The 27,131-nt window shown below is 40.6% G+C and overlaps 2 protein-coding genes across 5 annotated transcripts in view; one reads left to right on the top strand and one right to left on the bottom strand.

The window, feature by feature from the left end:
- The window catches only part of rbm19 (RNA binding motif protein 19), a 20,386-nt gene extending 12,441 nt beyond the window's left edge, over positions 1 to 7,945 (top strand). Inside the window, exons 16-23 of the mRNA XM_061261404.1 lie at positions 106 to 221; positions 479 to 539; positions 622 to 701; positions 1,077 to 1,132; positions 1,216 to 1,332; positions 3,355 to 3,460; positions 4,245 to 4,365; positions 6,133 to 7,945. Of these exons, the coding sequence (XP_061117388.1) occupies positions 106 to 221; positions 479 to 539; positions 622 to 701; positions 1,077 to 1,132; positions 1,216 to 1,332; positions 3,355 to 3,460; positions 4,245 to 4,365; positions 6,133 to 6,212 (737 nt within the window). The 3' untranslated portion in view covers positions 6,213 to 7,945. The remainder of the gene's footprint in view (positions 1 to 105; positions 222 to 478; positions 540 to 621; positions 702 to 1,076; positions 1,133 to 1,215; positions 1,333 to 3,354; positions 3,461 to 4,244; positions 4,366 to 6,132) is intronic.
- A 3,424-nt stretch (positions 7,946 to 11,369) lies between these two features.
- The window catches only part of morc2 (MORC family CW-type zinc finger 2), a 37,853-nt gene continuing 22,091 nt past the window's right edge, over positions 11,370 to 27,131 (bottom strand). For 2 of the 4 annotated variants that reach the window (XM_061261401.1, XM_061261400.1), the window contains exons 17-29: positions 26,827 to 26,932; positions 26,451 to 26,583; positions 25,486 to 25,563; positions 24,532 to 24,843; positions 23,936 to 24,187; positions 19,285 to 19,467; positions 17,249 to 17,443; positions 15,917 to 15,959; positions 15,595 to 15,736; positions 14,810 to 14,977; positions 13,519 to 13,612; positions 13,054 to 13,242; positions 11,370 to 12,848 (exon numbers count right to left, since the gene is read on the bottom strand). In XM_061261401.1, the coding sequence (XP_061117385.1) occupies positions 12,780 to 12,848; positions 13,054 to 13,242; positions 13,519 to 13,612; positions 14,810 to 14,977; positions 15,595 to 15,736; positions 15,917 to 15,959; positions 17,249 to 17,443; positions 19,285 to 19,467; positions 23,936 to 24,187; positions 24,532 to 24,843; positions 25,486 to 25,563; positions 26,451 to 26,583; positions 26,827 to 26,932 (1,964 nt within the window). In that variant the 3' untranslated portion in view covers positions 11,370 to 12,779. The remainder of the gene's footprint in view (positions 12,849 to 13,053; positions 13,243 to 13,518; positions 13,613 to 14,809; positions 14,978 to 15,594; positions 15,737 to 15,916; positions 15,960 to 17,248; positions 17,444 to 19,284; positions 19,468 to 23,935; positions 24,188 to 24,531; positions 24,844 to 25,485; positions 25,564 to 26,450; positions 26,584 to 26,826; positions 26,933 to 27,131) is intronic. The other 2 variants (XM_061261402.1, XM_061261403.1) reach the window with 2 other exon arrangements.

Raw genomic sequence — 27,131 nt, 5'->3', positions numbered from 1 at the left:
TCTCTCTCTCTCTCTCTCTCTCTCTCTCTCTCTCTCTCTCTCTCTCTCTCTCTCTCTCTCTCTCTCTCTCTCTCTCGTGCGCACGACACACTCACACTCCCTCAGAGTCCAAGAATGCAGTCTCTGCTGATGAAGAGTGCAGTGATGAGGAGTGTGTGCCAGGCTCCACACTTTTCCTCAAGAACCTCAACTTCAGCACCACGGAAGAGACTCTCCTGGAGGTATTGCCATTTTCCGTATTGAGATTTTTTTCACCAGTGGTAACTGATTATACTGAAATAACTTGAAATAACTGAACTGTGCAGCACAGACTTTCATGGCCTAAGGGTCATCCGACTAGTAGCATGTTATCTATTAATTTGTCGTCACATTGATGTAAATGTGAAACTTCTCATAAAATATTACGTTGGGTGTCCACACTACCATACAAACACAGGGTTAGCTGCATATTAAGTTTGTACCTGTGTCTGTATTGCAGGTCTTTTCAAAGTGTGGTGTGGTGAAGAACTGCACAATCTCCAAGAAGAAGGACAAAACAGGTATGGAGGTCATTAGCTACTTTGTGGGTATATCCTTTATTTAAGCTCTATGGTGTTTTATGGTCACTATCTTCCTCCCCAGGTCACCTGCTGTCAATGGGCTTTGGGTTTGTGGTTTACAGGAACCCCCAAGCAGCACAGAAGGCCTTGAGACAGCTGCAGGTACAGCGTGCACCCGTGGATGTCGTGCTCCTTCCCTTACTTTCTCAACCAACCCTCAGAAACTGTCAAAATAGCTGCTTTTTCCAGCTGTAGGATTATGAACGCCTCAGTGACCTCAGGATTTGAATCTCATTTAATTTCCCTGTGAATATCGGTCAGTGCATTACACTGCTCAGCTGAAATCACACTCACAATCGCTATCCCCAATCCAGCAGTATTTGACATGAAAATTGAACATTTCGCCTCCTTGTCCGGCCAAATTGCTCCAATTAGAGAAAGATGTACTGCATGCTGTTCTTGGAGGGCTGCAATCTAGTTGGTCATATTGAAAGCAAGCTAGCTCTTTTCTGGCCTAAGCTGCATTCTGTTCCCCAGCACTGCACTGTGGATGAGCACCAGCTGGAGCTGAAGATCTCCGAGAGAGACGCCAGGTAAAGACACAGACCTGTCTGACAGGCGGGGTTAGAGAATACCTCTCCTGCCACAGTGTGAACCGTTTCTCTCCCTCTTTCAGGCCCAGCGCACTACGCTCTCGCAAGAAGCAGACATCCAAGAAGCAGACAACCTCAAAAATCCTAGTGCGTAACATCCCCTTCCAGGCGTCTGTTCGGGAGCTGCGGGAGCTCTTTAGGTAAGCCCTGTCCTGCGGTTTGTGTGGATCTTGCGCCCTCTGTGTCCAGTTACTGGAGTCTCTGAACACTGGTTCAACACCCCAAAATCACAGTGTGGCCTTCTGTAAAATCATTAGACTTGTGTGGCACACTGGCTCACCTGCTTAGAATTGTCAGTGAACTTGCTTTAACTTGAATTTGACTACTTGAAATATGATTAACAAATTATTTTAATGCCTTTATGCATGTCATTGGCCAGACTTACTAAGGAGAAATTATAATGTTGTTTATGCTAAGATTTTATGAACGCTTTTATGTTTGGGGTCAAATTGTCCCCAACCGTTTGAATTGACGAAAAATTACTGCAATAGAAAAATGTTGACACTTTGTGTGTCGCCGTCTTCTTCTCTCCCAAATCACTAGCCTTTTATCCATAAATATAAAATCTGTGAGAAACATCTAACATCATGTGTTATGCCAAAGTATACGAAGTATAAGGCACGAGGCTTCAGAAAGCATTCAGACCCTTTCACTTTTTGCACACTTTATTGTGTTGTAGATTTCATTTTAAATGGATAAAATTGCCATTTTTGCCCATCAATCTACTCTTAATAATCCATAATGACAGATTATTTGTAGAATTCTTTGCAAATGTATTAAATTGACATAAATACTATAATCTCCCATTTACGCAAGTATTCAGACCCTTTGCTGTGGCACTCCAAATTGTAGTCAGATTTTGTACAGATTGCGTAGTAATGATTTTACTTTTATGTAAATCGTTTCTTTACAATCTGCCTTATATTTTCACGTAATGGTAAACTTTGCCAATGCATATGATTTTATGTGGCGCAGGGCAATCTTAGTCGTAACGGGATTAATGTGGTGCTTTTTAAAGTTGGGAATTTTTATTTCCAATATCCGATGGATATGATACTGGTCTAAGAATTTTTCTTTTATGCCAACAATGAATGTTTACTTAATGTTTGGAATAGTGATACTACACTGTCCTAGAAAATGTAGGTAAGCTAGCCCTGGCCAACATTAGATATATAGAGCATAAAAAACCTTGGATAGTGATTGTACTATTAGGCTAAGTAAATTAGAGAATATAAATTGTTGGATTTAATAGAATTATGAACAGTGGTTACATGTAATTATAACCTTTATTTTTCAACTTGCCTACCTAGTAATGTTGCATGCAACATTTGTCAAATGATGTATTGCTTTTTGTTTTTATATATATGGCAGTTTACTTTCTCAAAGGCTTTTTCTGCATCTAGAAGTAACCGTAGTGGTGTGTGTTATTGGAAGATTGTCTACCTTTTATGAAGCCGGTGGTCTGGGTGGATTAGCTAGTGTTTGAATGATGCCTTCTGTTCTGAAAGATAATGCTTTACTGATGATTTTCTTTTCAATTCTGTGTTAGTGAGAGATATGGGATGATAACTAGAGCAGAGGCTAGGTGCTTTGTTGGGTTTATGAAGTATGGAGATCAATGCTGTATTCATATGGGGTGGTATATGTGAGGTAGTTTTGATTTCTTTAATCATTATGATAAAAAAGTTTGAAACTGTTTGGCAGAAGTATTTACAGAATTCAGCAGGGAAGCCATCTGGGCCTGTGGCTTTATTGGTCATTGAGTGTATAGCTTTCTCAAGTTCTATTGGTGAAAGTGGTTTATCAATGGTTTCTGCTTGCACTTTCAGAGTGTATAGTTCGGTATAGAATGTTTGAAATGTGATGTTGATGTCTTCTGTGGAATATATCATGTTACCCTGTGGACCTTTTGATGACTGGGATTGTTCAAAGTTTTGTCTTGAAGAATGAATTCTCCATCTCTGAGCTTGTTGTCAAATTGGTCGGAAGGGTTAGTTGAGTATAGATTTGTTATGCTTTATTTTCAAGTTACTGTTTAACTACTTATTTATTTTTCTATGTTGAAAATGAAATGACTTTGGGAAGCAAAAGTAGTGCTGAGAGGCAGTGGGGTGATATTTTTTTGTGGGTGATATTTTCTCTCAACATTTTCTCTTTCTCAGTACATTTGGGGAGCTGAATACTGTCCGCTTACCCAAGAAAGTCGGTGGGACAGGGTCACATCGGGGGTTTGGCTTTGTGGATTTCCTCACCAAACAGGATGCCAAGGTGAGAATGCAAAGTTTCTGTCTGTCCCAGTCTGTGGCAGAAAATCTTCAGTTTGCCATCCTCAATATGTGGGTTGTCTTCAGCCAATAACTCATTATGTTGAAATGCCCATGTGTCTGGCATTAGAGGCTGTTATCTCGCTTGCAGGTTTTATCTGAGAAATAATTTAATATGGTATGCTAGCTAATCGTCAATAGAAAAAACATGTTCTGCTGATCCAACACCTAGCAGCACTAATGAATAAATTCATATTCATTTCCTCAAAATTAAAGCCCCCAACTGAAGACTGCCATATTTTGATACAAACATTCGTACATCTTCTTGTTGCCTTTCCTGACATCCTGACCATAGCTGAGAAGTTTCACTTAGCTAGAAACTCCAGGTTAAATGTTAATAAAATGTCCATTCATTCCACTGTGAGACAAAAGGCCATCTGTGAAGCGCGTGGTATTTATTTGCCAGCTCGTTTTGAAACGGGCCACTTTTACGTTAGTATCGGTTCTCCCCATATGCCAAATATTTATATATTCCCCAAGTTTACTGTTGATTTAAGTAACAATTTGGCAGAAAATTCTCATTGATGTGTAGGGATGGAACGTCCGATGTGGGTTGCAGTAGGCAGGGACCCGTGTATGTATTGTAGAAAGGAACATGATAATAAAAATGTGTCAGTGTTTAGTACCATTTTATGCTCACTGTGAACAGTTCTAGCCCCCTGTCTATATCTTTCAAAAGGTTTGTATTCATTCCTTGATCCTCTTTGCCTTTTTCTCTCTTTCTGCAGAAAGCATTTGCTGCTCTGTGTCATAGTACCCATCTGTACGGCCGCCGTCTAGTTCTGGAGTGGGCTGATTCAGTGGAGACTGTAGAAACTCTCAGGAAAAGGACAGCCCAACACTTCCATGGTAAGCGACCCTGACCCACTAATCACCCTGCTGCCCTCTTGTGCCCACAGTACAACAAAATGCATTTGTCAGTACAGCTCATGTAACATGTAAGACCTGGGTCCTGTGTGTCCCCCTTTGTAAACATGAGTCTATAGTCAAAATATTTGAGACACCAGTTGCAGCATATAGGTACTGTCCAGTTTTGCTGGGGTTACTCTGTTCAAATTTCAGACCTTTGTGCTAGTCTTTCAGTATCTACAGTACAGTAGTTTCTTGATATACATTTCAAGCTTTGCAGCAAAAAAGTACTTGTGAGGTTATGACAGTAGGGGCAGCCGAGTTGCATTTCAGCCTGTAGGTCTTCTAGCAAGATTACCCACAATCCATCATGGTTTAGGGTTTTCAAACAACCACCACCAGGTTGTATGTCATTCTGGATAAGAGCATCTGCCAAATGACTATTGTAAGTACAGCAAAAAAAAATTTTTTTTAATGCTTAAAACACTAAAGTGGATCTCTAGAGAACATACCAGCAGAAAAGGTAGCCAAGTTTTCAAGGTCGGAGGGATTATTATTATTTAAAAAAAAAAATTTTTTTTTTAAAAGCAATTGCCAACTTCAACTCAATGGCAAAACGGCTGTAACTACAGCAGTTACTGGTTTCAGTAACTTTATCCCTTTCTGGGATTGTTGAGCTGATGCTTTTTGTTTTTCAAGGGAACTTTTATAACATTATAATGGGCTGTAGTTTTGTTTATTGGAGATTCAACGTGGCAAATAATTACAGCATACAATCATGTTCAACCATCTTTCTGTTGTCACTGGCGTTGTTTACAAAAGAGGAATTAAGGTATTAGCTTAAGGTCAATTTATCTAGTTGCTGCTTGTTTCATTTAGTACAGCGAATCTTTGTGAAATAGTGTTTCTTGAGTGGAACATTGATTACATTTACATTTGACCTGGGTATCGGGGGGAAGGAAATAAAGAGTTGGGTGTCATCGGCGTAAGAGTGGTAAGAAAAGCCATGGGAAGAGATAACAGAACCAAGAAACATGGTATATAGCGAGAAGAGGAGAGGACCAATAACTGAGCCCTGCGGGACTCCAGTTTGTAGGGGGTGAGGGTCAGAGACTGAGCCCCTCCAAGTCACCTGGTAGGAACGACCAGAGAGGTAGGAGGAAAACCAAGCAAGTGCAGATCCATTGATAACGTGTCAACCAGACAATAAACCGCAACAGCCACAATGCAGTTTCTTTGAGGGAGAGAAACGTAACCAACATTGCCCAGATGTGAAATATTAAATGAACATGTTAACATGACTGATTTGAAAGAAAAGTATCGTACATAGTCAAGCTAACAGACCGTAAGCTAATTAATATGTGCTTATATTTTTATATAAGCACATATTAAAAAGCATATATTTTTATATTGCAATATAAAAATGTTTGTTAAAAAGTTGTGTTCTTTATTGTAACGACAACATACCACACTGCATGATTTAGCGATTGGCTGGAGATATTTTTAAAAATGACTGGGTGTACCTTGATACACAGCTCCAGGTTGCCCTTACATTTCTCTACTCCAATTCAAATTTTAACCATTGTAGCCAAAATAAAACGTGAAACTGATCATGAACGTCATTATTTGTGAAATCAGTTATCATACAAAACGAAGTTATGAATATTCCTAGTTTACTGTCATGCACCATGTTATTAGTGCAATTCTAGAGCAATAAAGAAAAAAAAGACCCTTTCTATGTAGTGATGCTGTGCCTTGTGTTTCCAGATGCACCTAAGAAGAAGAAACAGTCTGAGGTAATGGAGGGGATAATGGAGGGGATAGAGAGAGGAGAAGAGGAGGACTGAAGGAAAGAAGCATGATGACATTCAGACCTAAAATAACATTTTGGTTTCAGGGCCTGTTTATGACCTTGTTTAGTTTGTGAAACTTGTGAATAGACCATATTTCTATATAGAATTGTTGAGTGGCCTGCAGTGATTAGTATTAAATTAATATTTTGATATTTTATATTGCTGGGCATTTCAGAGATTTTAATAAAACAGTGGGCTCCAGAATGATTGACAGCATTGAGAAATATGGACAAAAATACTGTAAGCTAGAAAAGAATAGTTATTAACATTTTATTTTACAGCATGTGGAAAGTAGTGTGATCTATGAAAGATTCAATTGAATCAACCAAAGTCTTACATTTGTCAAATAAATGTATTTCCAAAGAAATTGGCACCCCTGGTTTAATACTTAGTGCAAACATTTCTGGCAAGTATGACAGTCATGAGTCTTTTACTAGAATTTGATAAAACATTTGGGATTTTTCACCTTTCCTCAATGCAGATTAGACTCATTGATATCCTTGGGTTTGTAATCCTTCCTTCATTCAGACCACAGGTTGTTGATGGGATTTAAGTCTAGAGACTGAGATGGCCTTTGCAGAACATGGATGTTTTTTTCAATCACCTTACCTATGTGGATTTTGATGTTTGTTTGAAATCCTGCTGGACAATCTACCTATGACCAACTCTCAGCTTCCTAGCAGAGACAGCTAGATTTAGCAATTTGTTGACTACATTGTGCCATTGATCTTGCCCCTGGACCACTGGCAGCAAAACCTCTCCAAACCATGAATGACCCACATCCATATTTCACAGTAGGAATTAAGTGCTTCTTGTTTGCGTTCTGCCAAACATGTTTATGGTGGTGTGTGTAGGACCAAAACATTCAACTTTGATCTGACCATAGCACGCTCTTCCAGCCATAATTCCAATGAGGTTGGGCAAACTCCTTGATGCTTGGTTTTGTTTATTGTTCTCAGTAAAGGACATCTTCGTGCTCCCCTTCCAAATAGTATGGAAGTGGCATTTTATGGTTCTTTTTGAGACTTGGTGACTCCAAGATGCAATTTTAGGTTTCCCATTTGATTGTACCCATCAGCAGACCTGTGGTCATCTGTCTCTTCTGAATTCAGTTCTTTGACTTTTCCCATGTTGATGGATTACAAAGGGTTTTGCATGCTTGTTACCGCATTTTTAATACCCACACATTTTTAATACAAAGTGATAGAATGACACAATATAGTTCCTTTTAGACTGAGATTAACTCAATGAAGTTAAACTGTATTGCCAATTTGTTTCATTTTCTTTACAATAATTGTTTGGGCTACCAATAAGTTTGGTAAAAGTACAAATAATAAACCCCATGTTTATTATTTGCAGAATTTTCCTTCATTTTTATTAAGGCTGTCAATTCTGGAGCCCATTGTATGTGTACTGTCATTGGTAGGTTTAACAACTGTACAGTTTCTAACATTGGAATAATAATACTTTGTTAATATTTTGACATTTTTATATTGCGACCAATGATGTGACCAGTTTTCATGGTGTGTGTGAGCACATTTTTTAGAAAAGCATGCCTTTCATTCATATTTATTTTCTTTTCAAAACCTAGTGCTTGTTGTTCTAGCAACCACATAATGTAAACTGTATGCACATTGTAATATACTGATTTAAGGTCTCAGTCATTTTTGTTCAGTTCAATCAAGTGTTTCATTCTGGAATAAAAAAATAAAAAAACAACAGAAGAATGATTCGTGAGACAGTCTTGACAGTAGTCAAGGAGAGATTTTATTTTATTTTTAATAAAATAACCGACATCCCCCCCCCCCCCCGGTTATTGTAATTGTATGCCTGTAATTTCAAACCCATTTGTTTTTTATTTCTCAATTTAAGACAATATCATAGGGAATTTGCTGCGGGTCTTTAAGCTGTGACCTGATGTTCAACTTCTATAGAATGGCTTTAAGGATGATACAGGGCTCCAGACTGTGACTAAATGTTCATATTTTGCAACCATTTCCTTGGCGGTCCGAGTGAAAAAAAAAATGAAATGAATTAACTCATACTTTTCTTGTTCATTTTATATTCTCCTTGCAAATAATGCGACCTGGAGGGATTCCCTGTATTTTGTGGTTTGCTATAAGTCCTCAATTCCAGACAGGATAATGCTCTTTTGTAAACCTCACTTAAGGGTGTGGACCACTCTCAGGAATTAGGCAGCAGGTGACACATTCCAATAGAGGTGGGATGGGATGCCTGTGTATCAATCTTCACCAAAATGCATCAGTTCTCATTTGAGATCTGCATGACACAAAAATAAATTCCTAACTGAATAATAGAGTGAATTCATCAGTGTGCGCAAGTTTGAATGGAGCAAAATTGTCATTTGATAGGCAATAACCTTATCGCATGAATTAAATTGCAAGGCATTTATAACCCCTTTGACACCGTATTATCCTTCTTACTATTATCCGATTATCTAATCAGCCAATTTATGTGGCAGCAGTGCAATGGATAAAATCATGTAGATACGGGTCAGGAGCTTCAGGATCAGAATGTGGAAAAAATTAAGTGACTTTGAACGTGGACTGATTGTTGGTGGCAGACAGGGTGGTTTGAGTATGTCAAACTGCTGATCTCCTGGGATTTTCACACACACTAGTCTCTAGAATTTGCAAAGAATGGTGCAAAAAAAACCCCAGTGCGCAAAGGTTTTCTTAATGAGATGTCAGAGGAGAATGGCCGAAGTCGAAGGTGACAGTAACGGAAGTAACCACACATTACAACAGTGGTATGCAGAAGGACATCTCTGAACACACAATGCATCAAAGTGGATAGGCTACAGCAGTAGAAGTAAAAAAAAAAAAAAAAAAAAAAAAGTGGTCACGGAGTGTATTTTTCCACTATGCAGACAACATGCAAGGAACTTTGGGGGAGTGGCAGATAATGTGGCTAGAGAACATGTGGCACAGATCAGGACCAGGTTTAGGAAGAGATGATTGCAGTCCATTATGGTTCTTTTTATAGTTCTAAAATAAAAAAGAGAAAAAAGCTGCATAAGAAACAGATAACGTGGCATTCAAACATATGGGAGAACTATATACTTTTATTTCAACACATTTACTCAGGCTTCAGTGTTTTTTTAAAATTCTTATTAAGAAACCTCATTTTTTCAGGCACCCCAATAAAAATCTCTAATATTTAAATCTGTCTAAAATGTCATCACTTCCTATTTTATGAGAGTATAAAAATGAGGTTACAAGCATGCAAAATCCCTTTGTCATCCATCAGCTTGGGAAAAGTGAAATGGTCAATTCAAGAGAGAAAGATTGTAAAAAAAAAAATATGTAAATGGTTAAACATATCACGTGGCACTGCAATGGCGATTTAAAAAAAACATGGAATGGTTGCAAACTTGTCAGGAATAGGACACGAGTGCACATTGTCCCTACTGATGAGGTGAGGAAGATGGTAGGCAATAAACAAATCAAGGATCACAGTTTAAGAATTGCAACGACTGGCTGCATCTTGGGATTTTCCATGTCGCAAAAAGGCCATTAAATGCTACCTCCATACCCACAAACTCCTTGGAAGGGTGGCACAAAGAAAGCCGTACACACTCTTGACATGGTTGGTGGCAAAGGAGGAATACATAAAAAGAGAAGCACCTCATATGAGAAGACATTTACTCAGGAGGTAAGAGTGGTCGTCTGGGTATTTTGAAGTGTCCCTGAGCAATAAACCTACCCCAATTGCTCCCGATGAGCTGGTATGGTACCTTGCATGGCAGCCTGTCGCCGTTGCTCTGCGAGTGTGTGTGAGAATGGGTGAATGAGAGGCATTATTTGTAAAGAGCTTTGGATAAAAGCGCTAGATAAATGCAGTCCATTTACCATTTACTATCATACCTATTGACAAAGGGGATGGGGATGTTTTGCTGCCAGTAGTCCAGGACGACAATTTAAGATCAAAGGCATAACAAGAGTTCAACAAAGTTCCAGGAAATTTTACCAGAAATCTGAAGAGAGCAGTCCATAAGCACAAGCCCAAGGATATCAATGATCTTGAAAAGATCTGCATGGAGCAATGGTCAAAAATCCCTCCAAATGCGTTCTCTAACCTTATCACAAATGTGCTTTGCTAGGGTGCTTGTACAAAGTATTACAACAGGGTTGCCAATAATTGCGAAACCTGTGAATCCATCCAATTTGCAGTTGGCATGGCTTATCACAAAAAAAATAATTCGAAAATATAAAAATGGTACAGTTTATCACCACTCTGGCCCTAAAGGCTTAGCCCAATCCAACCACATGGTAGTACTATGGAGATCCTTGTATGTAAGAATATTCAAAACTCCGATACCAATTCGACAGGTTTGTCATTACTTTACCACTGTAATACATTTTTGTCATTCTATTCAGAAAACCAGGTTATGTTTTATGTGATTTGTGTGAAATATGAATATTTCAAGGATATTTCTTAATTGACAGCTGATTAATTCCTTTCCATAACAGTAAGTAAAATGGCTGTACCTTCATGCAAACATCTCCAACACAAAAAGCCTAAATGGGGGCAGTGGTTGAATATGAGCTTCGCTAGCGACCTTATGTACAGTACATGTTTCATGTTTTTCAAGGCAACCACATATAATTTGCATTGTACCCAACAAATACATGCATTAAAATTAAAATAACAGTTTTTGGTCGTTCCTGAAAGCTGTCTTAAGAAACCAAAATCTGGGCCTCAGGAAACTGAGCCCTGCATATGCTCTGCACATACGCTCAAACTGAACCCTGCATACGCTCTGCACATACGCTCTGAAACTGAGCCCTGCATACACTGCACATACGCTCTGAAACTGAACCCTGCATACACTGCACATACGCTCTGAAACTGAGCCCTGCATACACTGCACATACGCTCTGAAACTGAGCCCTGCATACGCTCTGCACATACGCTCTGAAACTGAGCCCTGCATACGCTCTGCACATACGCTCTGAAACTGAACCCTGCATAGACGCTCTGCACATATGCTCAACATAGAGCAACTAGGGTATGGGCTTCCTTCCTCTTAAAATTCCATGCTTGTCCTGATGGTCTGGTAATTTAAATATCTCCATTTATGCTTATCCACACTTCCCTTTCTTTATGGAAAGAACACAAAAGACAAAGTAAATCACACCTTTTAATAAAACAGTTCTTTGATATTTTAAAAATATTCTTAAAAGAAACATGACCACAGAATACTCAGAACAAAGATACCCCTCAACTGTAAATTATCTCCCAAAATATTTGGGCAATTCAAAAATCCAGATCAGTTCTCCGAGATTAAAAGAAACAAAACAGTGTAGAGGTTAATGTAGTGACTAAATAAAATGGTTTTAAAATAATATATACTGATAAAACCCAGTAAACACTTTGGCTGGAGGGGAAGCTTTTGGGATGGCCCCCAAATGTTTGGTCGATTCATTATACTTTTTCAATTTGTTACTTATTTTGAACAATATTCACCGAGGGACACACAAAAAATAAAAGACACGTGGAAGACAACGTCCCCTTTAATGACACTCTGCCTCCACTTTCCCTGACTGGCAAAAGCACCCTGGATACCATACCTGGATTAAACTGTAAATGCCGACTACAACTCCCTCAGGAATTGTATTCCCCTGAACTAGTTCCCCCAGGAATCGTAGTTGGTGGTTGTTAGCGGATGTGCTTGAAATGGCAATTTTCACTTCTCCTTTCAGACATTCATCAACTACAACTACATTGTAGAGCGAATGTCAAAAACATAATGCTTTTCAACTAAAGTGCATTTACAAGGCAACAGAGTCCATTTGCAAAGGAAATAAGATGGCGGTCCAGCATGTATATCCAGGTCTCCTACATACTACAGTACATGCTTTGGCAATGAACTTTGTGTGTTATACCAGGTTCTAGAATTACACTAGTCTCAGTCCACCGAAACAATATGTCGGATAAAACGATCTATGAATTCCAAGAGCATACAGACAAAAAAAAAAAAGCAAAAAAAAAAGAAAGCCCAAAAACAAACAAACAATGAAGAAACTCCAAAGACCCTGGGGAGTACCTCTAGAGCCTTGCAACACAGTTCAAAGGGTTATAAACCTGGTTCCAGTTGATCTATACAACATTTATCTCACACACCAAAGAAGCATTGCTGTTAAGTGATAGTGGGTATTCTGAATTGCTGGGTTGTTTCACGTTCCATTCATGTTACTTTGGTCCATAACCAAACTGGGATTTCTCTTGTGACTGACAGTATTGATATGTAGATATCCAAGACTAACTCAAAACTCAAATATCATAATGGCCTCAGATGGGAGCAGAGAAAATTGAAATGGAGCATTATGAAGGTCAGAAGGTCCGTATACAAAGCATTCCATCACACCACTAATATTGTACCAACCCACAGTTTCCAGCTGCTGCTCCACAACACCTTGACCACCAGAACAAAGAACAAGATCTAACAGGAACAGATAACAAGATCGGCTAGCGGGGCCGAATAACCCAGTCATGTGTAGCAAATCTCTCTTGGCCAATGTTTCAGGAGTGTTCAGGTCAGTCTCCTTTGGTGAGCAGATCCTCGATGTAGGCATCCAGCTCATCATCTGTGTTGATGTCAATGTCCTGCAGAGAAAGTGGAATGGACAGTGGCGTAATCAACTACTTTCAATCAAGGACCCCTTAAAGCCAATATTTTTGCCGAACTTGCATTCATTTCTCGTTTGCAAAAATGTTTTTGAAAGTTAATCGTTAGAAAGGCCAGTAATATGGAGGTATACAAGTGGGTTTTGCAGGATTTATTAAGGACAAGGCCACAGGGACACCCCACCTCTTGGACTTTCTGCAGCAGGGCCACGATGTTGGTGCGCAGCTTCTGGAGCTTTTCCTCAGACTCTCGAAGCCGAGCCTCTGCGCTGCTGCTCTTTTCCTCTACAGCACGAGCGCGGGCGTCGGCCCGCGACTGATACGAGTTGCACAGGCTCTGTAGGCCCAGCTCATACTGCTGGAAGTACTCCTTCTGCAGACGGATGCAAACAGTCAGTAAGTGCAGGGCTCGACATACGGGTGAATTTGGCACTGGCCTTCTGGTCAAAAATTTGTCAATTCGCTAATTTGCATACTTCCTTATTTTGTAGTAGTCGATTATATAAACTAAGTAGGCTGAGTTTGGCCGGCTCACGTGGAGCGACATAATTGGCTCGCCGCTCTGAGGGAGTGGGGGGGGGGAGGAGAGCAGTGGGAGGATCGCTGCATCCAACAGCGGGTGCACACAGTAACTCATGACCACACTTACCATTGGAAATGCCACCAGCTCTTCTGCAGTCATGGTATTCACATCATCTTTAGGGATTTGGAAATCAGGTGGAAAAAAATAACGCAGGAACGTTCTTTAGGAGAAAACACACAAAGGAAAACACACTTTGATAACGGTCGGAACATGATCTCAAAGAAAATGTTATACCTCTGTTAAAAAAAACAAACAAAAAAAAAAACAAAAGAAAAAACACAATTGCTAAAAATCTGGATACCAAACCAAATGATGATGCCAAGTTTCAACTAAACCTTCACCAATGTTTAATAGAATCTAACAAGCATTATTCTATTATTATTATTTCAGTTAACTTGGTCCAGTGCTTCGTCCATCTCCACAGATCACTTTGTCATTTATATATACTTAACACACTTGTTTACAGAGTAAAATATAATCACACACCGTGGGGTCCAAAATGTAAAGGACAACAGATCAGAAAATAAAATTTCAAGAGTGGCTGAGAACTTGCAGGAGCTGAACAACTGAATGGAGAACAGATTGGGGATAATATTATACATGTTATCACAACATTGACAGAAAGTTATTTTAAAGAGAATTGTGAAGTAGGGGGGCCCAAGTTGCAACAGCGCATTGAGAAATTAAACATGGTGCCATAAATGAATTAACTTATATTTTTCCTTATATTGAGTATAAAGAAGTAGATCTTAGCATTTGTGGGCAGGTGAGATCTACAATAATAAAGGAGAATTCATTGTGAAAGACATGGATTCTCATTACTGGCCAGGTTGAATTGGAATGAATGTCATAATAAAATGCCAGGATGACTATAGTAGTAGCCTGGGGAACTACTGTGTGGGGCTAGGGGGGGAGCTGGTATGGCAACAGATATTTAACGTATGTGATACTTTGTTAAAGTTCAAGAACGGTCAAGTAAGGGGCTATCTACTGGCCGTAGGGTGAGCGGATTCCAGCCATGTTTAAAATGGTTGTAGATTCTATTGTAAAAAACTCTGGTCTGTCATTGTGTGTTATTACTGCTGCAGTTAACTGTAATAAAGATCAAGATTTTCAGAAGCCTGTGCGTGTCGGTTTTCTTGACCAGTGCCCCCAAAATAAAAGAACCTAAAAGAAAGCCAGTGGCTTCATAGAATTGTCAGACACCTTAATTTTTGCACACTTTATTTTGTTACAGATTTAATTTTAAATGGATAAAAGCACCATGTGGAGTGCCACAACAAAGGGTCAGAATATTAATTTTAGATTTTTCTTTGGTTCCTGAGTGTAGATCGATGGGCAGAAATGGCAGTTTTACCTCATCATGATGACCAGGCTCTCAGTCACCTCACGGCTTGTGCCAGGCTGTGTAGTGTCGGGTTCCATTCGAGCAGACGCCTTCTCTGTCTCCTCCTGGGTGTCAGGGCTCTGGGCCATGGGGGACGGGGGACGCATCAACCGTACTTCATCGCTGCCTTTAAACACCCTATAACCGATAAGCAAACAGTTTATCCATGCACTTATACACTGCATAATTTACAAACACAAATCAACCATCTGCATTCACCTCAAAAAGACAGCTCTCAACTGATATCTGCCCTGCTCTCCTTGTTCAACAGAACATTAAAAGTGAAAGGGTTTGATTAGGGTCAAATAAGCAAATAATTCTGTCACACCCTCAATTAAAAGCAAAAGTCCTACGAGAAACTGGAATTAAATATTTATTAAATATTTATAGCCCTTTTTATGGAGTCAAAATTGGACAATACACCAATTTATGCTCCTTTCAAATAAACAAAAATTTGTGGTAGGCTTTTAGATTTTACACTGTCTGGGCTAAATGATTTGTCCTCTACCATAGCCTACGAAGGGATTTAACATGGCAAACGCAATACTTGGAATCTCCTGACAGGATGTCGTGGAAAGAAATTAAATTTCATGTACTACCTGAGTAACAACATATTTCGGGAAACACTCAAAAAATTACCAAATGAAAGAGATACTTCAGGACATTCTTACCACTACGATATGCTTTGGGAAACTAACCCCTTTTAGTATTATTATTGAATCTGAGGAACCATTTAACACGGATGTATATCTCACCATCGGTCACGAGGTGTTGTGGTGGTGGGAACATAGTCAAACTTGACCTTCCAGCGAACGCTCTGCTTGCTGGTTTCCACAGCGGCCACCCGGCCAGTGAACCACTCCTTGTTCACCTTCACCTCAACGAGCAGACCTTTGTCTGCAAGATGGAACAAGAAAATGAGATTACTAACATTGAATTATTATTTTTCGTTTAATGTCAATTAGTCATATTAAATTTTTTCTTCAAATTAAACCGTCAATGTGTTGTTATCAATTTACTATTGTTCAATTTCCAAGAGTGGAACAAAAACAAGCACATGCAAGAGGTGTGACTCACCTTTCTGTGCATCCTTCAGGTCCTCCTCTGTGCTGTCAGTGATCTGCAAAAAAACAGACACACTAACTTCTCTGCAAAAACTACCCAGCTATACAGGGAAGCTCTGGATATGCTCTGCATAATTCTTCTCACCACCTGCCTGTACATAAAAACCAGCACTTGCAGCAACAATAATCACATTCTTAGGATCAAATTCATAAAATACAATCATACATACACAAAATCTAACCATTGTTGAATTTCATTGTGAAGCATAAAAATATAAATAATTCATCCAAATATACAGTACAGTTCGTACGTAATTGGACAGTGGAAGAATCTATTCTTGTGGCACTGTACTCCAGCACATTGGATATTAAATTAAACTATGAATATGAGATTAAGGCACAATTTAATTACATTTTATTTCATTTGACTGTATTATTTACATCCATATCAAGTAATCAGTGTATGAATTACATCCCCTTCTATACATGGTCCCCTAAAATAGGTCCCCTCAATATGAGGACAAGAGACAATGACAGTTAAGTAAGCCATTATGAGGCACAGGCCCAACAATAGGCTTACCAAAACATGCTGTTTGGAACATAATTAACAAAAAAAGAGAGCACTGGTGAACTCCAAGACTGGTTGGTCAAGGAAGACCTCTATAGTTCATGACCAAATACTGAAAAGTTTCTTATACCTGCACTAAGGGAATTTAATAAACACAAAACAGCTGAGAAGCCAACTGTCCAAATACTTTTGGTCCCCAAAACTTTTGGGGAAAGGACTGTGTGTAAAAAGGCATGCAATTCCTACTGTTCAGGGATCATGGATGTAAATACCCTAAAATTAAGTGACAGACTGCACTTTGACCTTCATGGTAAAAATCATGGTTTTGTTTCAATGTGTCAGTATAGAGTCAGAAGAACAGAAATTATACACCATCCAAATACCGATGGACTCCACTGACAGCTGTAGGTGCCACAAGGACTATGTTGACATTACTGCCTCCATAAAGCAGTATGTACCTTTAAACTAGAAAATGTTTAACCCAATTTCACTCCTTTTGCCAATGAACTAATTGGGTGGTAAATATATGACCAGAGGGACTGGAACCCAGGAACACTGCCTGGTCCATTGTTACAGATGAAGACTTAATAGCCACCAGGGAAATCGGGGTCATCAGCACTCATGTCACCTTACGTAGCTGTGTATACCTATTCAAAACCCACAAAATTTGACACGGCTCCACCGACAAAATGGTATGGGTCACCATGATGTCAATGAGGGAGCTTTAAAGCGGGAGTCAGTCATAGATCAGGAGGAGGACACGGGGGCATCCTGTACCTTCACCACTGCTCGACTGCTGAGCTTTGGGGCAGGGGGTTGCGTGGGGGCAGGCACAGACAGCACAGCCCTGGTGAGCTGGGGCTCATTCGCAGCTGCGAGCCCCTTCTCTCCAGAGCCCCGTTTTTGTTTCTCCTCTTTCTCCTTACTGCTGATGGAGAGAGGGAAGGTTCTGCGCTGGGAGCCCGGAACATTCTGCAGGTTCAAGGACAGCACACTCCCTGTGACTTCATGGATTTTCAAAGGGAAGGGGCACAGCCCACAAGTATCCTGCCTTTACAAGAGATTATAGTGCCCGAGGAGTTACACGTATTAACTGACAGGGTTCCCAAATTTTGCACGGAGCCTTTTTCATTTTTTTATGGTTTTGAAACTGTCATTTAAAAAAATTTAAGCTGGCTATAAAATTTGAAGAAATGTGTCATGTTTAACATTGTACCAATTAGAGGTCAAGTTTGCTTCCGCTCACTTGGACATTAATTGTAAAAGGCTTTTTGACCTGGGGTGCCGACAACTATTTAGTCCATTAGTTAGTTGGACTATATTTTGAAATGGTATATTAGCTTGTACGATTCCACTTAAGGGAAATTTTATTTTCAATTCCATCAAACAAACTATTTGACTGGTGTTCTGAATAACTGGCCACTGAATATGTTAAGACAATAGCCCTCTGCAGCCTACCACTACCAGTTTCATAATCTCTCTTTACAGCTAGCGTTACAGATTTTTGCATCTTGCCTTTGAATGGTAGCCTTAATGTAACAAGCCTGATCTCACAACAATTCGACAACAGGTGACTGAATGTTCTGACCACTGACATCGGCCTCTGTGTTCCAAAATCTGAACATCTGCCCCTCGTGGTTGAACAGTACGTTAACCAAAATTGAAGCAGTCCAACACGTGCGTACAAAACGATTGTTTGCAATATTATGTTTAAGAACATGCTTTGGATGTGAAACATGTGGAGAAAACGTATCAACAAAGCTAAACACGTGTCAGTTATAATCAACAAGATATATTTGTAGCTAAGGTTAAGTAAAAAAGTCTAACGTTAAATAATTAATTTTGTTTCAATGTGTGGCTATGTAGGCGGCACGGATGGTGCAGTGGGTAGCACTGCCGCCTCACAGCAAGGAGGTCCTGGGTTCGAATCCCCGTCGGCCGGGGCCTCTCTGTGCGGAGTTTGCATGTTCTCCCCGTGTCTGCGTGGGTTTCCTCCGGGTACTCCGGTTTCCTCCCACAGTCCAAAGACATGCAGGTTAGGCTGATTGGAGAGTCTAAATTGCCCGTAGGTGTGAGTGTGTGAGTGAATGGTGCGTGTGCCCTGCGATGGACTGGCGACCTGTCCAGGGTGTATTCCTGCCTTTCGCCCAATATATGCTGGGATAGGCTCCAGCCCCCCTGCGACCCTGATCAGGATAAGCGGGTTCAGATAATGGTTGGATGGATGGATGGATGGGTGTGGCTATGTTAACTTTTCTAAATTATAAACACTTTGGTTACTCATTGTCAGAACTAATTCCTGGCCTTCACTTGTGAAATGGGCAGCAGATCATGAGATGTGCCAAATAATTCATGACCTTTGTGTGTGACGACGCAATACGCTATCTTGCAAACCAATCCATTCTAAGGCCAGCCGGTCTTTTAGTGAAATACCATGGGGCACATTTAATCAAAAAAGCAAAAGCAGCAGCAAAACAAAATGGCAAATGCATTTACTGAAAGCATTTCGAAAGCAGGTTGAAAGCAGGAATACAAATAATTATACCTTCAAATCAAAACATAATGGTGTACATGCAAAGGTCATGCAAAACGGGCTGTTAGTTTTAAACGTGTTAATGTTTTCTAGCAGGTCACCACAACCAGCCCACTGGGGAGTGAGCGGAGGGAGGTGGATGCTGTGGAAAGTCACTATGCAGACAGCCCTGCAGCTATCAGATGCTCCATCATGGACAGACTGTCCCATGCAGTGGAGCAAGAGGAGGTGAAGGGGGGGTGAGTCTGCTCCAGAGACAGGAGAGGGTGGAGCACTCTACCTCCACCACTCGTTTGCCAGGGTGCAGGGCAGCAGGCAGCCTGGGATTGGTCAGCATGGCCTGAGCATGCTGAGGCACAGCTGCAGCCAGCAGCTGGTTTCTCCCTGAGCTCTGCATCTCCTTGCTGTGCAAAGAATGGGGCAGGGTCCTGTGTCCAGGGCCCCTCACCTGCTTCTGCAATTTCTTAGGACAGTTATGGTATATTTAGGTGATGGCAGACTGGGATGTACTTATACTGCAGGGATGCTACATGATAACTTAAAGCATAAGCAAGCATTGGCAAGCAGCACCTATGTCCCATCTCCAGAGACACACTTTTATTAACACGAAACATAAGTATAGGTTATGTTTAACTTTATTTTATCCCACAGTTTCAATTTAAAATAAGTTTCAAATAGTAGTTTCCGTAAATTGACAACTGAAACAAATAAGTGTTCCATCAGGATTCAGGTTTTTGTTTAGCATTACTAGATAAATGTCAACAAGATGTTGAGGTCCGCTTGAATAAAAACATTTAATGACAATTTGTCAGTTCCACGAATGGAAAAGACCAGGGGAGGTCCCTAAGCACAGTGTACTGATGTATAATATGGTTTACTACTCCATTGAAAAAATAAAGAAACACTGGGACAGCACAGTATAAAAAGTACATTGTTTTCAAATCGTTTCATTCAGTTTTCATTCAGACACATACAGTGCATCCGTAAAGTATTCACAGCACTTCACTTTTCCCACATTTTGTTATGTTACAGCCTTATTCCGAAATGGAATAAATAATTTTTTTTCCTCAAAATTCTACACACAACACCCCATAATGACAACATGAAAGAAGTTTTTTTGAAATTTTTGCAAATTTATAAAAAAATAAAAAAATAAGAAATCACATGTATTCACAGCCTTTGCTCAATACTTTGTTGATGCACCTTTGGCAGCAATTACAGCCTCAAATCTTTTTGAATATGATGCCACAAGCTTGGCACACCTATCTTTGGGAAGTTTTGCCCATTCCTCTTTGCAGCACCTCTCAAGCTCCATCAGGTTGGATGGGGAGCGTCGGTGCACAGCCATTTTCAGATCTCTCCAGAGATGTTCAATCGGATTCAAGTTTGGGCTCTGGCTGGGCCACTCAAGGACATTCACAGAGTTGTCCAGAAGCCACTCTTTGATATCTTGGCTGTGTGCTTAGGGTCGTTGTCCTGCTGAAAGATGAGCCGTCACCCCAGTCTGAGGTCAAGAGCGCTCTGGAGCAGGTTCATCCAGGATGTCTCTGTACATTGCTGCATTCATCTTTCCCTCAATCCTGACTAGTCTCCCAGTTCCTGCCGCTGAAAAACATCCCCACAGCATGATGCTGCCACTACCATGCTTCACTGTAGGGATGGTATTGGCCAGGTGAGCGGTGCCTGGTTTCCTCCAAACATGACGCCTGGCATTCACACCAAAGAGTTCAATCTTTGTCTCATCAGACCAGAGAATTTTGTTTCTCATGGTCTGAGAGTCCTTCAGGTGCCTTTTGGCAAACTTCAGGTGGGCTGCCATGTGCCTTTTACTAAGGAGTGGCTTCCGTCTGACCACTCTACCATACAGGCCTGATTGGTGGATTGCTGCAGAGATGGTTGTCCTTCTGGAAGGTTCTCCTCTCTCCACAGAGGAATGCTGGAGCTCTGACAAAGTGACCATCGGGTTCTTGGTCACCTCCCTGATGAAGGCCCTTCTCCCCCGATTGCTCAGTTTAGACGGGTGGCCAGCTCTAGGAAGAGTCCTGGTGGTTCCGAACTTCTTCCATTTACGGATGATGGAGGCCACTGTGCTCATTGGGACCTTCAAAGCAGCAGAAATTTTTCTGTACCCTTCCCCAGATTTGTGCCTCGAGACAATTCCTTTGACCTCATGCTTGGTTTGTGCTCCGACATGCACTGTCAACTGTGGGGCCTTATATAGACAGGTGTGTGCCTTTCCAAATCATGTCCAATCAACTGAATTTACCACAGGTGGACTCCAATTAAGCTGTAGAAACATCTCAAGGTTGATCAGTGGAAACAGGATGCACCTGAGCTCAATTTTGAGCTTCATGGCAAAGGCTGTGAATACTTATGTACATGTGATTTCTTAGTTTTTTATTTTTTATAAATTTGCAAAAATTTCAAAAAAACTTCTTTCATGTTGTCATTATGGGGTGTTGTGTGTAGAATTTTGAGGGAAAAAATGAATTAATTCCATTTTGGAATAAGGCTGTAACATAAAATGTGGGAAAAGTGAAGCGCTGTATATTGCAGGCGCTAGTGTGTGTGTGTGTATGTGTTTATAAATGCATGCACACACACACCACTTATTTCTAAGTACTATCCAAGTGGATTGCACCTAATTGTGTCCAACTTACCGATTTGTCCTCTGGTATCAGGAAGTGTAGAGTTTTAAGCATGAGGATTACAGGCAATTATATTAAAACCTTAAGAACTACTTAATCTACGGTGCAGGTTCCACAGTGTGAAAGCACCCAAGATCAGTGTCAAATTCTAGTGCTGGCTGGCAGTAGCGTCTGCTGGCTTTCGGTCTGTGACTGGCTAGATTCTACTAGAGCTGTATTCAACTAAAGAAAATCTGGCAGTTTTCAACTAAGAATCATTCAACATTTTAAAACATCTATTTTTTCCAAATTTAAAACTTATTTCAATTGCCGTCAAAGTACTCCTGGTAATCTGTCAAATACCTCTCATTTCTGAATGTAGGATTGTGTCCTTTGTTTTTTGTCTTTAGCTATACAGCAGAGACTTGCAACTCCCAAAGATGTTGAATTGAATTTGAATGAATGAATGAATTTGAAAACCATGCATACATTTTTGCAAAATATTAGCTGTTCTGTCTTCAGCACCTGCTGAAAACAGAGAATAAGTGGAACTGGACTGTAACAAACAAGCCTCCAAAAAATTGTATTACAGCTCGACCAATTTATTGGAACGCTGATATTAGTGGTCAGAAATGTATCATGGTTGGCCTGCATTTCAGCCAATAATAAGATCATTCCAAGTGCATGATGCAGTTTTTTTTACTAATGACGCTTCAGGTCATTAGTAAAAGTTTAACTACATAGATTGTCCATCAGAGTGCTCCTGGAGACATTGTTGAATTCAATTGTAACCTAAATGCTATATTGAGGTAAGAAATACGTGACTCCAATCTCCAATTTAGGCAGTGGGCAGCCGCAGTGCAGTGCCAGGGGACAAACTCTATTTTTGAGGCCAGTGCCTTGGTCAAGGGCAACGGCAGGAGTGCACCTAACCTGACATACAGGCCTTCGAGTGTGGGAGAAAACCGGAGTACCCAGAGCAAACCCATGCAAACTCCACGCTGAGAGGGTCAGACCGGCTGGGAATCGAAACCAGAACAACCTTCTTGCGAGGGCACAGTAACCACCATGCTGTTTATGATTGACATCACAGTCCACCAGTCGCTGCTTAGAAAAGATTGCTATGCTGGACTTCCGCCAACATCTTGCTGAGCCTGTCTGCATCATCATTGTAGCTGATAGTGAAAATATGTTATAAATGTTACTTTGTAAGCTGTGTTTTTGGGGAGCAGACATGTTATCATGAACATCTGAAGGGAGGGACGTACAATTCTTTCTTCTACACTTCTATTCTTTACTGGAGGTACATTTTTACCTCCCTTCTACTCAATCAGCAGTGCTGAAAGATGGTCTTAATGGTCTTGTCAGTCTACGCTTACCTATAACCTAGGGTTTTACAGGTTTGGGTTTAAGATACTCTTTCCCTGTTAGTCTTCCTAAATTATGAGCTGGCTTTGTAAAAACAGAACCTGACTTTCCTCCAAATGTCATTAAACTAATTTGATTAATTGAGTTGGTCAAATATATGGGACAGAGACCTAGGCCATTTGTATTACATATTTGAATATATCTTTTTAACTGAAAAACAATTGTTGGTTGATATTTCTTAATGGTATTTTGCTCCCCAAAAATGCCACTCGGCCCACTCTGATACAGACAGCTGGAGCCGGGCCTGGGGCAAAGCCCTGCTGGTAGTTGAAATCATATGAACCTTAGCTAGGTCAAACCAGCTCTTGAAACATAACTAATATTAGTGAACACTTCTTGGGCTAACGTTACTTTTTGCAAACCTTGCAGTAGTATTTTCATTCCAACAGCAATTCGGCAGATGACCTTTTCCAAAACTATCAATGGAATACTGAGCGATATCTTCCGCCACACCGTGAATGAGACCATAAAACAAACTTGGCCCTTTTAAAAAGTGCACCATAATTTTTCTATAGTTCCAATATTGGCTTTTCCGATTTATACATAATTTAACCATAAGCACCTTTGGAAGACATTGAACCAGACTTCCAAAATTTGTTGCGGTTGTTCACTTAAGTGGATGCTGCCAGCTGATGCCATCTTTTGTCAAACGTAGCAGTCAGAAAGCGGGACTTACGAATACCTTGCTAACGATCAATTAGCAGCTGATTTAAAGGAAACCACAAATGCCTGCAGACACTGAGGAATTCCAGGACTGAGGTTTGACACCCCTGCACTAGATAAAATAAAACCTTGTCACAGCTTCAGTGTTGTAGGGCTGTAGGGCATACACAATAAGAACAATGTGTTCAGTTTTTGAAGATGACATCACTGTACCTCCATCATCACGCTGCCCTCTGCTGTCGGTGCTTGAACCTTCCCTTGCTTCGGCTCTGCCTTCTTCATCACAGCCTTGCCACGTTCTACCACTGCTGAGGCCAGTTTGCTTTTCTTTGGCTGTGGCTCTTCTTCCTCTTCACTTTCTTCTTCTTCTTGTTCATCTTCCTCCTCCTCTTCCTCATCATCAGTGCTCTCTTCAACCACCATCTTATGCTGTCTGCTTGTTGAAGGGGTCTGCTTTCCTGTGCTCTAAGCAGGTAGGGATCCAGAGGGGAAAAATAGTAAATTGAATGAAATGAGAACCTGGAATTTATTAGTTAAGTGATTCATAAACAATGGTATTAATAGCAATACTATTGTAAATGAAATTTGGCATAGCCTTGCTATTACAGGAATCAGAATAATTGCTAAATATGAATAAATAACAGTTTGTTAGCAGCCATTACATGCAACAGCTAACGTCAATGGCAGCATAAAAAGGCACTCAACACAAATACTGATGCCAAGTTGACTAGTATACCAAATAAAAAGCTGACAACAGAGAAAGGTTTATATATTTTGCAGTGCATGACAGATGAGGAGATTACACATACTCGTGGGCTGCGACTGGCTGCTGCCCTGGCCTGGGTGCGGGTGGGAGGTTTGCCAGCTGGAGACCTGGTGCTGGGGGCGGGAGGAGGCTTTCCTGCGGCTGCAGCTCGCCCCTTGGGGACCATGTCCTCCCTTCTGATAGGTGGAGGTTGTGGGGGGGAGGGGACAGAGGTCCTGGCTGTCCGTGTTGGGGCGCTAGGTTTCCTGCTGAGTGGAGGGGGTTTAGAGAGGGACGGGCGGCTGGGCGCATTCTTGATCACGGCTGGAAGTGGTGGGGAGCGAGGTCGCACTGTTCTTTCAGATGCCCGAGTAGCCTAACCACAGCAAATGCATAAACAATATTTGTGGAATTCAATGAGGACAGTAGTAATGATTTCCACATTAATTTACTCACAGTAAAAATATCTGAATATTTTCAAAGCCACAAATCTTTCTTTCACAAATTTTTTTGTGTGAAATGGTATAGTTACCAAACTGCTAACTGAACGTTTTGAAGTCAAAATGAAATGAAAACCAACTGTCCTAAATTAAGATGTCCATTACAGTCCACAAAACTAGTTTCTAAAAACATTTCATGTGAGAAATAAGTAATGCAGTTGTTGAATCTTGATTCATATTTGATCTGCAACACCTAGTTTGAAAGTTTGGTGTGCAAGGCAAGCTGCACTGACATGCGCTGCAAGGCTCTTGTTTACATGACTCATATGATGGGTCAGGCCCACTCGTAAATATTGTTCTAAAGTAGAGAAAATGGATGAATGAAGTTCTCCTTCAGCAATTTAAGACCAAATCTGTTTGCACGAGTAGTTCTTGTATGAGGCCCATTGATAGTAAAATATTACATATTGCGCACAACTGCTTATATATCCCACTTTTCTGAAATGCACAGTAAGCAAGCAGAAGCGCTGGACGGACAGGAAGATCTATGTGCATAATGTGTAACCAGTGCCAGCCACCTGTGGACTCGCTGTCTTCATACTGACATCTAGAGGTAATTTCTTCACATCTGCCTGAGATTTTATGGGAGTGGTTTTCTAGAAGAAAGTAAAAAGATAATATCAGATAAATGTACACCTTGTCACCTTGTCTTTATCTGATTTAATATTTTATTTTCTCTGTTTGTAATCAAGCAATTCATAAGTGGTTAAAGGGCAGACCACAGGGTATTTTTATATATTTTGGTTTCAACATTCACCATCACCAGTAATTTTTCTACATTGTCCCCCATTTCAATGTTTGAGACATATTTACATAATATCAAATAAGAGTGATGTTTTGTTTTTGGTTGCATATCCCTAGCATGCCATGACTTCTGGATCTCTATGACCCATTAACATCATCAGAGTCCGGATATCTTATTTACAGGTTGTCCTACAAGCGATACTACAATTCTTTGCATTTGAATGGATCTCTATGGGAATTGGGGGGTGGGATTAGATTCAGCTGTAGATTATACTGATACAGTATGGAACACATTTGCTGGTTAAATGCTTTTAATTTAAAGGGTCCAAGGTATCAAATGAGCCTCAAACCACTGTGTTGCTGTCAGATATGCAGTAGATTCTACAAGAATGGTTTCTCCTGAATATTTTTTCCATTGAGTTCAACAGGAAATCACAACTGCACAACTGTATTGTGCAGGAAAATTCATCAGGAGAAACAATTCTTGGACTATCTACTGCATATCAGGGCAGCAGTGTGATGGTTTAATCGAACTGAATTGAAAATGAAGAAGGGGTCAAATATGTTTTCACGCCACTGTAGGACAGCATCAGGTTGGAATTCAGGCACAAGTCACTTTACAAAATCATTATTAATACTGTAATTGAACACCAGACTTGGCTAATTATGGGACTACAATGACATTACAAACCCTGTCCAAGAAAGAGCATTCTGATGTTTGGCACTGATGTGTGCTCACCTGGAGGGCATCCAGCTTCTCTTGCTGTTGCCTGATCTTCTCAGAAATCTCTTTCTGTTTGTCTTCAGAGGACTTGGTGTCCCTACGCATCACTCCCACCGGAAGGTTTTGCTTCTGCTCAGGAGCATCGCACCTATAAGGAATGTTCATACATATTTAAAAATATATATATCAATAAAAAAACCATACTGAGGCAAATCAGGGCTACTTGTCATCATGCATTACTTATTTTAGGACAGTGCACATTAATCAATAGTTTCCACCTCAAAATAAATGTGCCAGAGTTAGCTAATAAGCTCATTTTCATCTGTAGTCCCTAAAATGCATGTCTTTGGACACTCTTGGGCTGAGAAAATGTTCCATTTTAAGGGGCTACCTGTCCTGTGTACTGTCAGGGTTCATGAGACAGACCCAGCTGTCAGGATACCGCTTGTTCACGGCATCCAGCTGGAAAGGGAGAGTCCGCCACTTCAAACACTTGTCTGTGGAAAGAGATACGACTTTGACCATGTATGCCCCATTCTTCGCACTTGGTGACCACTTGGGAGACCCTCTGTCGTGATTTGGCCCAGGGAGAGTCATACACAGAACCATCGAGAAGGAGTGTCTCGCTATAAAATGGCCTGTACTGACTCTCAGGTACACCCTCCTCGGTCAATCGGGTTTCAGAAAGCAGCACAG

This window comes from Conger conger, chromosome 11, assembly GCF_963514075.1.
Source record: "Conger conger chromosome 11, fConCon1.1, whole genome shotgun sequence".
NCBI classification, from domain to species: domain Eukaryota; kingdom Metazoa; phylum Chordata; class Actinopteri; order Anguilliformes; family Congridae; genus Conger; species Conger conger.
This window is presented reverse-complemented; position numbering and strand designations above follow the sequence as displayed.